This window comes from Platichthys flesus, chromosome 20 (assembly GCF_949316205.1).
Source record: "Platichthys flesus chromosome 20, fPlaFle2.1, whole genome shotgun sequence".
Classification (NCBI taxonomy): Eukaryota; Metazoa; Chordata; class Actinopteri; order Pleuronectiformes; family Pleuronectidae; genus Platichthys; species Platichthys flesus.
In genome coordinates, this window is record NC_084964.1 from 20559600 (window position 1) to 20574599 (window position 15000).

Below are 15000 nucleotides of genomic sequence, written 5' to 3' on the forward strand. Positions count from 1 at the left end.
CCCACAGAGACCGAGCGACGCCGTGAAACTCTTTGAAAAGTGAAGTCTTTATCAGACCAGACTTTCATCGTGTCTGTTTTTTAATTAGAACCTTTGTCTGGTGAACTAATGAAGACTTGCAGCCTGCAGCCTTCCTCCTGTGATTAATCCGGACCCCTGGAACAGGAAGCCGCTCGCTGTCGGGAGCCACTGATCAATATTTACACCCGCAGCCATGTTGAGTCGCAGCAGGAGGCACAGAGGACGAGACTTGAGGGAGAGACGCTGCCTGAGATAAGACAAAGACAAAGACGTTAGCATTTAGCATTTAGCATTTAGCATTTAGCATTTAGCTCTGTCAGCAGCTACAAGCAGGTTCCGGTCCTGCTTTACGAAAGTATGGTAAATCTTTGGGCGGGGTTACAGTGATGAAGACATCTGATTGGACGAGGAGCCCTGTTCAGCCTCTGTTGAGAAACATCGACTGCACCCGAACTCAGTCAAAACTCTCCTTTCTGCAGATATTCTTTATTTATTTGGGTGTTTTATGAAAATCAAATTAAACTGTAGTCGTGACAGAATCAATTAAAGTCTAGAAGTCGATGTCTGTGAGAACAGACACAGTTTGAGCTGTAAACACAAACAGGCAGGTTTCTGAGTTCCTGTGGTTCTCATCTGACAGATGCTCGATGCGTCGCACGTCAAACCATCGACGTTAAAATCAAAATGCTTTTCACACATTAGACGAAAGAAACTATAAAAATCTGTTTCCTGGAAATAACGAGACGCTTCCTGACGACATGTTGTTCTCTCACAAACGACTTGAACACGGAGTCATCGTTTGACCTTCGACCTTTTCAATTAGCACTTCAGGCCGTCGGACTGTGTGTTTATAAAAGTCTCTGATGGTGGGGGGGGTTGTAGTGTGGCCAGCTGGTGTAACCGTGGCAACACGATGAGTTAAGTGCAGTAATGAGGACGTCGCCGCGGTGATGATTGGTCTATTTACTGCATGTCGTGTAAATGAGGTTTTCAGACAAATGTAAAAAACATAATTCAAGTTCACATTAACATATCACAGGTAAATATGAGACGTGTTTGCTGCACAGAACCAAACCGGCCCCTGAGGGTTCACCGGCTCATATTTCCATGTTGTGTGAATCTAAATGGAATCTGAGGCCTTTTCTGCGGCCGCCGGTCCAACTGCCAATTCTCCAGCAACTGCGAAGGAGAGATTGGTGCGACTCTGATGGAGGAAGATAAGTCCCGGCGTCTCTGCAGGGAGACGAGTGCCTCCCCCCCCCACAGTGCCTTGCTCAAAGTGGCTCTGGAGAAAGTGATGAGGAAGCAGGCGAGGAGCAAATTGCTTTCAAGTCCGTGCTCTTGTTGTTCTGCTGCTTGAGCTGCAGAACAACAAGAGCACGGAAAAGAAAATTAAAAATATATTTGATTTCAACTAAAAGTTTTCATTTAGACAATGAAGGTCATAATCAAGTGTTCTTTTATTAAAATGTTGATCTGTAAAGAACTAACCCTGATGTTAAAGGCGATTAGTCGTTTTAATCTGTTGGTCACATGGAAGCGTCCTGGTTCTGGATCCAGGTCTAAGCTCCGCCTCTGTCTGTTCTCTGAGCTAAAAGAAGCTAAAATGAGATTGAGTATCGACTGTCCACGTCCTGGTGTTGTAATTAGCTGCAGTTCATCTAGGGGGCAGCAGCGAGGCAGTAAACACAGAAATCTGTATAAAAATAATCTCAGACATTATAAAAGTACACGGTTGGTTTGAGCTGCAGTTTGAATTTGCAGAGAACTGAAATGACAAAGTGATGTTGAAGAGGATCAGAAGATTTTCACTGGAACACAAAGAAACCGGCAGAGAATTGTGTTATTATTGTGTTACTTCATGTTCCTACCGACTGGAGCAGGACATGAACCATTAAACTTCTCCTGGAGCCCGGTGGTAATTTCACAAAGTGTCATGTTCAACCACAGAGATCTGTTTTTCTGTGTAATGTGGTTTTCTAACCGAGCTCGAAGCTGCCGCCAGAACTGAAAGAACAGAGGACGGGATGTTTGTGTTATTAAAACTGCTTCACACACAAACTCTGTAACACAGTGTCCACACATGTCCTGAACTTAGTGTCTGTGAAGCAGCAGCAGCAGGTGGTCGGGTCCGACTCGTTCACACCAACAGGAACATGTCGGAACAACCAGGCGAGGGGCGGAGCCTGTAGAGCAGCAGGAGGCGGAGCCTGTAGAGCAGCAGGGGCGGAGCCTGTAGAGCAGCAGGAGGCGGGACATGATGTATAAACTCTGCTGTGGACAGATCAGTGTTGTGTTTTACATCTCATCCACACCGGCGTCGGCCCTCATCACCAGAAGATCTGGAATCTCCTTGTGTTTCCAAGTGGACGTCTTCATCTTCTACGTGTCCGGCTCCTCTTCTTCATCCTGAGATGTTTGTGTTCGACACGTCCACTCGCTCACTGGGAAGCTTCCACTCTTTTACTGGGAGGCTGCAGGAGAAGATCCAGAAACCCCAGATATTCAAAGTTCGTTACGGTTACAGATCATTTTTCAAAGGTTCCTTCCTCAATATGAAAGTCAGACAGTTTTCAATCTGTAGCTTCACCGGTTGTTCTGGTGCTTTTCATGTTTTTGTTAAATTGACCAGAAGGAGATAAAGATTGATGACGGACAGCTGCTAATTCAGGTAGCGTGCTGCTAATGCCTCCTACAGAGCTCCGCCTCCAGCGCTGCCCTATAAATCTGCAGGAAACTGTGAATCACAAATCACATCATGTTCTTCTACCTGATTGTTCCACTGCAGCGAAACCTTCTCTGGCCTGAGATTGACTGAGGATGTGGGAGGAAGAGAGTGACTGATGGATGGATGGACAGAAAATATAATGGAGGACAAAAACAATGACACAGGGGAGAAGTGAGCAGGAGGAGGTGGGAGGCTGGGGATGATGAGATGAAACAGCTGGAGTGAGAGAAATAAAGCGCTGTGGGAGCAGAGAGTGGCAGCTGGAGTCGCTCAGGTCTCCGTACAAGTCGGCTGTCAGTGCTAATAGACAGCGAGGAGGGAGGGAGGTGAGGAGGAGCAGGAGGAGAGATGTTCAGGCAAAACAACCTGTCACCGGCGATAACAGAGCAGAACGCGTCAGGAACTTCTCTGGCAGTTCGGAGACGAGTGCTCGAGCAATCTACGAGTAAATGAAACCCTCAAATAGACCCGACTGTCTCAGCTGAATAAAGAGTCGGCTCCCGGTGAGTCAGGTGACTGTCTGCCTGTGTGAGGGGGCGTGTCTGCTTGTTTATCAATAAAACACTACCATGTGAGGGGGCGTGTCTGCTTGTTTATCAATAAAACACTACCATGTGAGGGGGCGTGTCTGCTTGTTTATCAATAAAACACAGGAAACTGATCATCAGCTCTGAGGAGAAATCTCGCCACGTCAAACCAGCGACCAGGTGGCACGCCCTATTCTGATTGGTCCTGCTCCAGTTTGATGTCATCGCTGTCTGCAGGGATGTTTGCTATCGACCGTAAAGTTTTACCGTCCACGCAGACGATCAGACTCATGGTTTATGGCATCAATGCAGTTTCTGTTTTTTACGTAATCCTGTAAACTGAAACTAACCTCCGTGGCAGAGGTAATGCTGGTTCTTCAGTTAGCTGTCACTTCACCACTAGGGGTCACTAACTCCTTCACCCTGACCCTTGGACTGACTTGACTCTTGTCCTCCAGATATCCGCGGCCTGCAGGGCTTCCTGGACCAGACGTCCCGTCAGGGCGTGGACGTGGCGCTGCAGCGAGTGGACAGGAACATCAGCAAGGTCTTCACCAACCTCTTCACCACCATGAGGACGGAGGAGCTGAACCGCTACAGGGACACGCTGCGCAGAGCCATCCTGCTGCTGAGCCCCCAGGGGGCGCACACCTTCATCCAGCAGGTCGGCTAACGTGCTAATGTGCTAACGTGCTAATCAGCAGGACTGTGTCTCTTTGTGTGTATCTCTGTGTGTGTGGCTCTGTGTGTGTGTGGCCCTGTGTGTGTCTACAGGGAGCAGTGTGGCTACACATGAGTGATAAGCAACATGTCTGTGTATCGTTTGTGGAACAATGTGCACAAACACACACACACACACACACACACACACACAAACACACACCCACAGAATGACTGCATGTGTACACAGAGGAAAACGGGTTGAAGCAAATGTGTGTGTGTGTGACTGAATGTGTGTTGGCAGCAGGATTGTGTGTAATGCTGCTGCATCAGTGTGTTGATTTCAAACTGCCAGTCAAGCAGTGTTTCCATGGCAGCAGCTTTAAGTATTAATGTGGATCTGTGCCGTCATCCAGCTCCACACACACACACACACACACACACACACACACACACACACACACACACACACATACACACACAACATGACAAAAACAGAAGAGTAGAAACTGCGATCAGCATCTTATTGATTATAGTATAATTTTATTAATCAAAAAGAAAAACACACGGATCAGAGTTGTTCACCATCACACGTCTGTCACTGTGTGTGTCTGTCACTGTGTGTGTGTGGCTCTGTGTGTGTCTGTCACTGTGTTTCTATGTGTTTCATTATATTTGCACCTTTAGTTAGATTCATTAACGTCACAGAAACAGACGGAGCAGATTCAGCTCGTCACTTAGAGAGTTTACTGTCACTTCACTGTCAGTGTGTGTGTGTGTGTGTGTGTGTGTTTGTGTGTGTGCGTGTGTGTGTCAGTGTGTTTGTGTGTGTGCGTGTGTGTGTCAGTGTGTTTGTGTGTGTGCGTGTGTGTGTGTATGTGTGTGTGTGTGTGTGTGTATGTGTGTGTGTCAGTGTGTTTGTGTGTGTGCGTGTGTGTGTCAGTGTGTTTGTGTGTGTGCGTGTGTGTGTCAGTGTGTTTGTGTGTGTGCGTGTGTGTCATTAGCAGCAGGACGTGCTGGTGTAGGAGGTGAGAAAGTCTCACTCTTCGATAATGTCAAGGAAACGCGTTAAAAGCTTTAATAAGTTTACAAACACACTCACTCACTCACACACTCACACACACACACACACGCATTCGTTCACACCTAATCTTGTTGTTTTTGCGCGTGTGTGCGTGAGTGTGTGTGTGTGTGTGTGAGACAGTTTAAATGTGTCATTAATCAGTGATTTCCCTCTTCACCTTCTTTTCCCTCCTTCCTTCCGCACCTTTACTCTTTCTCTCTTCCTCCTCCAGTGTCTCACCTGTCGCTTCCTCCTCTTCTTCCTCTTCTTCCTCTTCCTCCTCTTCCTCTGTCTGCCCACTAGTCTTTCCTGTTTTCTTTTCTCTACATCATCCTTCCCTCCCTCCTCTTCTTCCCCTGCTCACCCTTTCTTTATTTCTTTCCCACTTCTCATCTGTCTCTCTCTCATCTCTCTACTTCATCCTTCTCTTTATCATGATCCCGCCCTCTCTCTCTCTCCTCGTCCCTTCTCATGCTCTCTTGTTCCCTTCCTTCCTCCCCCCTCATGCTTCCTTTGACAACCATTTTCCATCCTCTGAATTCACCTCTTCCCTTTTTTTCATCCTGTTAAATCATCCCCTCTTCATCCTTTTGGCCCTCTCTTGATCCTCCCTCCTTTCCTCACCTCCTTCACCGTCCTCTTCCCTATCAGAGAGAGAGAGGGAGAGAGAGCGAGAGAGACAGAGAGAAAGAGAGAGACTATAAATCACAATCAGGGAGGAGTCAGGTTGAGATTGGGAGGCAGGACGAAGCTCTCGGTTGCAGAGAGAGACAGATTGACTGACAGGATGCTATCAGGATGGGTGACACCTCCATGTACACAAGTATGTGTGTGTGTGTGTGTGTGTGTCTGTGTGTTCTACATGTCCTCAGGGCAAATTGAAAATGACCTCAGTAAACAAAAACACGTAAATTTTCCTCCCCAATCTCTCTCTCTCTCGCTCTCTCTCTCTCTCTCTCTCTCTCTCTCCCTCTCTCTCTCTCTCTCTATCATTCACCCAGTTAAAGGGGCGTTCTGTGTTTTACGACCTGCTGAGTCATGTTGATGCTCACTTGGGGGGGGGGGAATTCTCAGTCCCAGTCATGTTTCTCAGAAGTTTCCGTTCAGTTTATTACAAACTGGTCAGAGAAGATTATTCCTGATTCCAGATTTTTCGAAGCATTAGATTATGTATAATGTCCCATCCGTTAACATGGAGGAGGCGGGGCTCATGACCTCTTTATGACCTGCAGTGCAGCCAGCCTCTAGGGGCCGATCCACACGATCTGACTTCTCTTTTTGGAGCCTTCATGTCGGCCATCTTTATTTAAAGTCATTTATTTTTCATTAAATACAAGAATCCGATTTTCCAAGCTTGAGATAATATGATAAGGTTTGTACGGTGTCCGCCTCTGACACAGCGTGAAGCAGCACTTTGTTCTCAGCTTTGAAATCTCACGTTAAACTGGTGAAAGGTTAAAGAGGAGGAGCTCCCCCCCCACTGCCGCTGAACAGATCCGTATGTTTTTCTAAATCCGTCCGAACAGGACCGGGTGTGACCGTGTAAATTCTGTGGATTAGAAGCCGTTAAAGAGAAGGTTGCTCGTCCCACACGACTTTTACACCGTGTTTCTTAATCACTGTTAATCACCAGGATTTGTCTCCCATCAAGTTAGACCTTGTGGGCCGCCAGAAGGACGGCATCGCTAATGAAGCGAGGGAGGAGGAGGAGGAGGAGGAGGAGGAGAAAGAAGCACATGAGGGGGAAAGAGAGAAGTTGAGAGAAAGATGAAACATGAGGAGGAATAAAAAACATCCGACTGTTCCACCGAGCGAGAAGTGAAGCAGAGAAAAGACAAATAAGATATTGAACCTGGACGAAGAGGAGGATCCATTATTATATATTTATGTATACACATATACCTGACAGCTGCTCTTTCCTGTTGATTCTGACTCTATACATTCATTTGTATATGTTTATAACTAATATTGAGTTTGATAAACACTCATCACTCTGAGTTAGCAGCCTTAGCTAAGTTAGCTTGTATTTGTGGTGTCGGACTTATATATATCTATCTATATATATATTCATATTAACATTAATATTACCTCTCAGTTTGTGTGTCTCACGTGTCTCATGTGTTCTCGTCCTCGTCCATGTTCTCTTCTGGACGAGGACAGAACATCAGAAACGCTCCAGTGAGAGAGTGTGTGTGCACTGGAGTGTCAAGATGGATGCATGAGGACAAAGAGACAAGAGTGTGTGTGCAGGGAAATGTGTGTGTGAAGGTGAGAGAGAGGAGGAGTGGGCGAGCGGGTGAGACTAACAGTGTGAGGCACTGTGCGGGCGGGCGAGGCAAAAAAAAGTGAGGCAAGGGAAGGAGAGAGAGAGAGAGAGAGAGAGAGAGAGAGAGAGCGAGAGAGCATTTTCCAGAAGGTCTCGTTATGGAGGAATTGTGTGTGTGTGTGTGTGTGTGTGCGTGCGTGCGTGTGTGTGTGTGTGTGTGTGTGTGTGTGTGTGTCTGTGTCTGTGTGCAGAACTCTTTTCGACTCATCCTGTTTCTCTCGGGCTTCATGTTATTTTCATGAATTCTCGTGTGTGTCTGTTGTGTGTCTGTTGTGTGTCTGTTGTGTGTCTGGTTTCTCGGTGAAACCCTGAACAGTGAATCTCGTTCGAGTCCTTGAAGGATTCTTGTTGTTTTCACGTTTTCTCTCAAACGCTTCGTCGCAGCTGCTGAAATGAAAAAGAACCAGAAGGAGAAACGAAGCAGATCAGATGCAAAGAGTCAGACTCGTTTATTAAGATGTTATATCCCAGTGTGTGAATGTGTTCATGTGCAGTTTCAGTCACACACACACACACACACACACACATCCTGCTCTTTTCTATCACTCAGATGGAAAACACTTGGTCTGTGTTTTCCCCTTCACTCTTCAGCAGACGAGCCGGGCATCGAACCACCGACCTTCAAGTTAAGAGTTGGCTCAGACAACAGGAAGGCCTGTTCTAAATCCAGTAAACACATCCATTCATATCTGATGATAATGATGAAACAGACATTTACATCATATATAAACCTGATATTTACCATTAGTCTCTCCGACAGCACTGCTTGATATAGTTGATATTATTTTACTTGATAGGAATGTTTGTTATTCATAAGTTTCCTACACTGGAGTATGTAGCAGTTTGTGTTGATTCTCTGACAGAGACACTGTTGTGTGTCCATGTGACCTGTCGCTGCAGCCTGATTGGCTGAGTCCTGCTGGCCGTGGGACTCGACCCCTCGTCCACCGCTGCTCAGGTGCGTGTTCACAGCTGAGAGATGATTTGATATTTCTCTCTGTACGTGTCTCGCCCCGGGCGCCGTGTCGCGTCTCCTCCGCTCTCCGGGCTGATATCAGATGAGCTCCGTCACACTGCTGCTTTATCAGCCGTGCTGTCCGCCAGCCAAACAAATGACAGCAGCCCCCCCCCCCCCCGTGACAAACGACCCGTCAGCTCGACTCCCATCCATCTCTCATCATATCGCTGCCGAGGGGAGACTGTCACACGAACACACATCCAGGTTCTCGCCTTGTCTCGTCCACATTTCTGTCACGAAACTGGACGAGACGATTCTGCATAGAAGCAAAGACGTCCCTCTGTCCCCGGACGGGAGACGCAGCTGAGCGGGTGTCCACTGGACCGGTTCTGACCATAGACAGTGAACCTGATCTGGTCCCGTGTGCGGGCTGTACGTGCATCAGATTCTTTACGTTATAGAATCTGATGCTTTGAGTCACGTGACCAGAGGGGCGGGGCTAACTGACACAAAGACGGTGGCAGGAAGTGGTCATAACTTCCTGATCGGTATTTGTTCCCTCCACAGGAAACGTGCTGAATCGAACGGCTCTCCAACATCAAGAACGTTAGAAGACAAGTCCTCACTTATTTAAAATCTCACACACAAGAGGTTAAATGTTCTTCGTCTCTCTCCGAACTTTCTGACGACAGAATAAATCCCCATCTTGTTTCTGAGCCGTCACTCTGCTCTCTGCTTCCTGTCGGACCGAGGTCACCTTCCTCTCTGAGTTTGCATGAAGGCGGTGACCCGGCCAAAGGAGACGTCTCCGGTGCTGATCTCCAATCATCGTTAATGCTCGTCAAGTGCCCCCCCCCCCCACCCACCTCCTTCCAGGCAATTAGATATCAGCCACAGCATTTACACTAAGTGCTCCAATTACAGTGGAGAGGGCTGCGGGTGAGATCCATTATGATCCCGAGGACGACAACTGGCTGACTTCCTCACTTCTCCTCGTTTAGGATGAAACATTAATCGTGTTCCTAGACTGAGGAAAGTGATCAGGAAACAAACAGGAAACTGATCAGGAAACAAACAGGAAACAAACAGGAAACTGATCAGGAAACTGATCTGGAAACAAACAGGAAACAGATCAGGAAACAGACAGGAAACAGACAGGAAACAGATCAGGAAACAGATCAGGAAACAAACAGGAAACATAACAGGAAACTGATCAGGAAACAAACAAGAAAGAGTTCTTGAAACAAACAGGAAACAGATCAGGAAACAGATCAGGTAACAAACAGGAAACAGATAAGGAAACAAACAGGAAACAGATCAGGAAACAAACAGGAAACAGATCTGGAAACAAACAAGAAAGAGTTCTTGAAACAAACAGGAAACAGATCAGGAAACAGATCAGGTAACAAACAGGAAACAGATAAGGAAACAAACAGGAAACAGATCAGGAAACAAACAGGAAACAGATCTGGAAACAAACAGGAAACAGACAGGAAGCAGACAAGGAAACAAACAGGAAACAGATCTGGAAACAAACAGGAAACAGATCAGGAAATCACACCTAATGATTGTTTAAAAAAAGGCTGAATTTAATGTAAACTATTAGAAACTTAGTTAGAAACCCAGAAGGAGGCTTGTCATGCTGTTATAAATAAATAAAGTTTTGATGCTTTTAACGTTTAATTAACGTAATAAGAGGAAACACACACGTGAAGGTTCTTCAGTAAAATCATTTGTCAGAGAAGGACGATCTGCAGAGTCCAAACCACCAAGAGGAGGAACCCTCAGTGGGGGGAGGATGGACAGTCAGTAAGAGATGGGCTAACGAGGATCTTAACAAAACATAACAACACTTTCCTGTTGCACCACAACATCATGTGTGTGTCTGTTTCCAGGATCCTGTCTGTAAACATCTGACTCCAGATTAGAATGTTCAGCAGCAGCTTCAGCTCGACGAGCGCTGACATGTTGACCTCCCACTGCTCCTCAGAAAGAGGAGGAGAGGGAGGAGGAGGAGAGGGAGGAAGAGGAGGAGGAGGAGGAGAGGGAGGAGGAGGAGGAGAGGGAGGAGGAGGAGAGGGAGGAAGAGGAGGAGGAGGAGGAGGAGGAGGAGAGGGAGGATGCTGAAGTTGCAGCTTTGACACTTTTGAAGAAACAAAGCGATTCCACATTTATCTGCAGAGACGTTAAACTTTGACTCTGAGCCGAAGCTTCTCTCCTGTTAGTTGTATTTGTGTGTTTTCAGACTCAGTGGCTCCTTCCTCCTCAGCCTCGTCTTCACAGCACAAACACACAACGGCTCCGTGTTTACGACAACATCAGGGACCTGTTGACAAATCCACTTTGTTCCATTTTCACTGCGTCAGTCGGCTGCTGCACTTTAACTCTGTCTCAGAGTTTCATCTTTTTGATTTGACATGTTTGAAACCCAGCTCTGTGATTGGCTGCTGGCCTGTCGCCCCTGAGAGTGATTGGCTGCTGGCCTGTCGCCCCTGAGACGATTCTTTATGATTTATGATTTATGATTCCTTCATTTAGTTTTTCATTTATGTGAAGGATACTTGATGAGTGATGCTCCAGTAGAAACACACATGTACATTATCTACTCACATTAACATAAACCTCCACAGTAAATAGATGAAGTCTATTGATTGAGTGTAATTAGAAACAGGAGCCAGATGCTTGAGGATAAATATAATAAACAGTTGAATTTAAAGTTATGAAAGAGGTCACATGTTAATCATTCACTCTAAAAGAAGCATCACACAGTTTCTCTTCAAACAAAGAACATATCATATTAATCACATACAATATTCTCTATTTATATAACTCTATATTCAATGTACTAATCAAGCGATAGCAGACAGAAACTAGTGAACCAGAAAAGAATGTACAATAAAAACTAAAACTAATATGTATGAAATTAATAGGAAGCTGCTCTCTCACAGGAAGCTGCTCTCTTCTCACAGGAAGCTGCTCTCTGACAGGAAGCTGCTCTCTCACAGGAAGCTGCTCTCTGACAGGAAGCTGCTCTCTCACAGGAAGCTGCTCTCTTCTGACAGGAAGCTGCTCTCTGACAGGAAGCTGCTCTCTCACAGGAAGCTGCTCTCTGACAGGAAGCTGCTCTCTCACAGGAAGCTACTCTCTGACAGGAAGCTGCTCTCTGACAGGAAGCTGCTCTCTCACAGGAAGCTGCTCTCTGACAGGAAGCTGCTCTCTCACAGGAAGCTGCTCTCTGACAGGAAGCTGCTCTCTCACAGGAAGCTGCGCTCTGACAGGAAGCTGCTCTCTGACAGGAAGCTGCTCTCTGCCAGGAAGCTGCTCTCTGACAGGAAGCTGCTCTCTCACAGGAAGCTACTCTCTGACAGGAAGCTGCTCTCTCACAGGAAGCTGCTCTCTCACAGGAAGCTGCTCTCTCACAGGAAGCTGCTCTCTGACAGGAAGCTGCTCTCTCACAGGAAGCTACTCTCTGACAGGAAGCTGCTCTGAAGCTGCTCTCTCACATGAAGCTACTCTCTGACAGGAAGCTGCTCTCTGACAGGAAGCTGCTCTCTCACAGGAAGCTGCTCTCTCACAGGAAGCTGCTGTCTGACAGGAAGCTGCTGTCGATAACCTTCACCTTCATGCAGATGTTTCACAGTCAAGGTCCAGAATAAGAAGGGGTGGAGTGTCCTCCAGAGGCAGAACCGGCTCCTCAGCCCCGGATGCTGCAGAGGTCAGGTGTCCTCATACATTTGGCCACGTTTGACATGACGACCTGTAAAACTAAAACTCCGCTGAGCGTCTCAATCATCGGTTTCTTATTCCCTCAACCGTTCAACCTGTTGTTGTTGTCACGAGGAATTAAAGGAATCATTTCCATATGGAGTTCCTGCTCTCGTCTCCTCTGACTCGCAGACAAACAGTTTTGTGTTGTTGAAGCAGACGCCCGAGGACTGGGGATGAGGTTTTGTGTTTCTGTGGGTGAGGAGCAGAGGCTGCTCCCCGGGGAGACGGAGGTGTTTCCGTATTCAAACAGTGAAGTGGAAGCTTCAGCAGCCTGCGGTTCCCCCGCTCTCCAAAGGTTTGTCATTGTGCTGTTTACACGAGCCGCTGGCAGCTGCTGGCGCCGCATCCGACTCGCAGCAGATAAATAAATGGGCCTTTTTAACTGTCGTCTTCCTGAGAGTGGAGGAGACAGAAAGAGCAGTGAGAAAGTCCTTGTGCTGAGCAGAGACGTGACACCGAGCATTTATCTCAGCGCTGCACGCCACAACACTCCCGGCTGTTTACCCCTGAGCGGCCATCTTTCCTTCTGCTCGCACCTCAGCTCGGAGACGTCTGAGTGACAGCTGTCGCTTCCACTGCTGCTGGGACGTGGTCCACCAGGAGGTCGAGCCTCTTTGTTCATCAGGTCAATCCTCTCGGTTCTGTCACAGAGTGTATGTGAAGAAAGTGACTTCATCCAGAATAGTTTTAAATAATTGGTGTTAAGAGCGTTTGTGGTTTCATGTAAATAAGAAATCACCACAAAGGCCCCAGAGTGTAAATGATTTAACCTTTAATAACTGAACCCTGGCTGTTTGTGTGTTTGGTGAATTTCTTCCTGCAGCAAACTTAGCTGTTAGATGTTGTTTGTGTTTTAGTGAAGTTCCTCTTCAGATGGTCGAGTGAGAACAGTTTGAGTCCAGAGAACCAGACCCGGTCACAGTGGACTCAGATCTCAACGTGTCCAAAAGCTTTTCTGACAAATCTTTTGGTTCTTGATTGGTTGAACTCGTCCATGAGTCCGAGGCTCGAGTGGAAAACACCACGGTGACTTTTCACCCACGGCTCAAATGTCATCAGCCGTGATAAGGATCTAAAGCTCCTCTCTGAAATGCATTCTGGGAGTTTGGAGGATTTCTCTTTTTACGTCCACAGATTTCAACTTTGACTTTTAATCAAATCACAGCCGAGGCTCCACCTGTCACTCAGAGAAAACTGTAAACATCTCTTCAGCCTTCAACTCTTTATTGGACTTTTATTTCTCCAGTAAAGATTTGGAGGAAGTTGATGGATTTATTCTCTGCACAGGAAACTGCTGAGGCATGAAATATGAAACTCACTTCAGTTTGTGGGCAGAAGAAATTATGTGACTGTGTGTGTGTGTGGGGGGGGGTTGTATATGTGGTGCAGTGAAGACATGATTAACACGTGTTTGTTCAACGTGTTGGTTGATCACCTCCACTCCAGAGGTCTGTTCTACCAAGTGTCTCCAACACGTCAAGGAATTGTTTACTATGACAAAAAGAAATTTACTAAACTGATCCAGGACCTGAGGCGAAAGCAAACAGGAATTAAAAAAGAAAACGGATAATTAGAAGATCAGATTTGATTCAGATTTGCTTCATCTCGTTGTCTGGTCCATAAACCTGGAGGATGTTTGAATGTTTCCTGTTCATGAGAGAAAGAGGAAGTGAGAACAGAGAAACAGATTCATCATAAAGTGAGTGGAGCGGCTCTGAGGATCTCAGGCAGCTCGTTATCTCCTGAACAGAGCAGCAGACTCATGGTAGTTATTGTGTTTTTAAGGCGAAGCTCCCTCGAGGTCTGAACCCATAGTGTCACTTCCTTTGTGTTAAAGCCTCCTGGTGACATAACACAACGTTTTGCCCAGAAACCTTCAGGAGGAATTAAGTGCGTTAGACCGTTTCCCCAGAATGCATTGCACGTCAACCGAAGGCAGCACTGGAGGATTTTCTCTGGACGTGTCAGCAAATTGAGTTTTGAGATCTTTTCCTGTGAGAAATGAATTCGTTCTCATTTCAGCTGTTTTATCATTTGTGTGTCTCTGAGTTTCAAACAGAGACATAATCTAAAGCAGCAGCCTATTAACTATTAACATGAAAAAACTTAACATAAATTGTCAATTTTATGTAACAATTTATTCAAATTTACTAATTAGTTGTTAATCGTTTAGTGCCAAAGTCTTTTTTTGATTTAAATACTTTTATTGATTCATTCAGTTTCTATTTTGCAATATATATAGAAAACATAAAAAATGTTATTATATATAATTTTGCATAAATTAATTTGCATTCAAACTTCAGTGGAGCAGAAACAGGAAACGAGGAGCGGCTAATTTTTTACTGAGATGAATTTTCCTTTTCAAACTAAATCGAGTTTCTCTGGCTGCAGCTTCTGTGTTTGTGTAAATGTCTCCGAGCCGCTCGGGGGACGAGTCCTGATTGTCTCCAATGACCCGACTGACAGGACGCCAGCAGGTCGACGGGACATCAGCCTGTCTCTGACTCACAATGGTGACACATCACCTCTTCATCTGAGCAGGACGACGACTCACACACACACAACGACTCCTTAAAAACACACAAACCTCGGACAAACAACAAAACTGTGAGCGATCTGATCCGGGGAAACACAACTGACACCGGATCAGTCGCTGTCGTCACAGAGGGGCGGAGTCAGGGGGTTTGATTTCAAAGGACTGACTCATATTGTTTATTTGTAAAACCTGTAGATAGATGAGGATTCAATGGATGCACATTCCTATAGTTTTCATATCAATGCTTATACGTGTTTATCTATATTAATTTATATTAATTTCTGACCATAACTCATAACATCGAGTCTGTTTCCTAAGATCAATCATCACATGTTCGACTGATTTATGAATAGAGTTCATTCAAATATCTGAAAATGTGTTTTTCTCTGCTCTGGTGCTCGAGTGTCCGTCCC

The 15000-nt window shown here is 46.1% G+C and overlaps 1 protein-coding gene across 2 annotated transcripts in view; it reads left to right on the top strand.

The window, feature by feature from the left end:
• Window positions 1-15000, top strand: part of grid1b (glutamate receptor, ionotropic, delta 1b) — a gene marked incomplete in the record, with an annotated part of 244236 nt that overhangs the window by 181405 nt on the left and 47831 nt on the right. For both annotated transcript variants that reach the window (XM_062414339.1, XM_062414340.1), the window contains 1 exon segment: window positions 3735-3940. In XM_062414339.1, coding sequence (XP_062270323.1) covers window positions 3735-3940 — 206 coding nt within the window.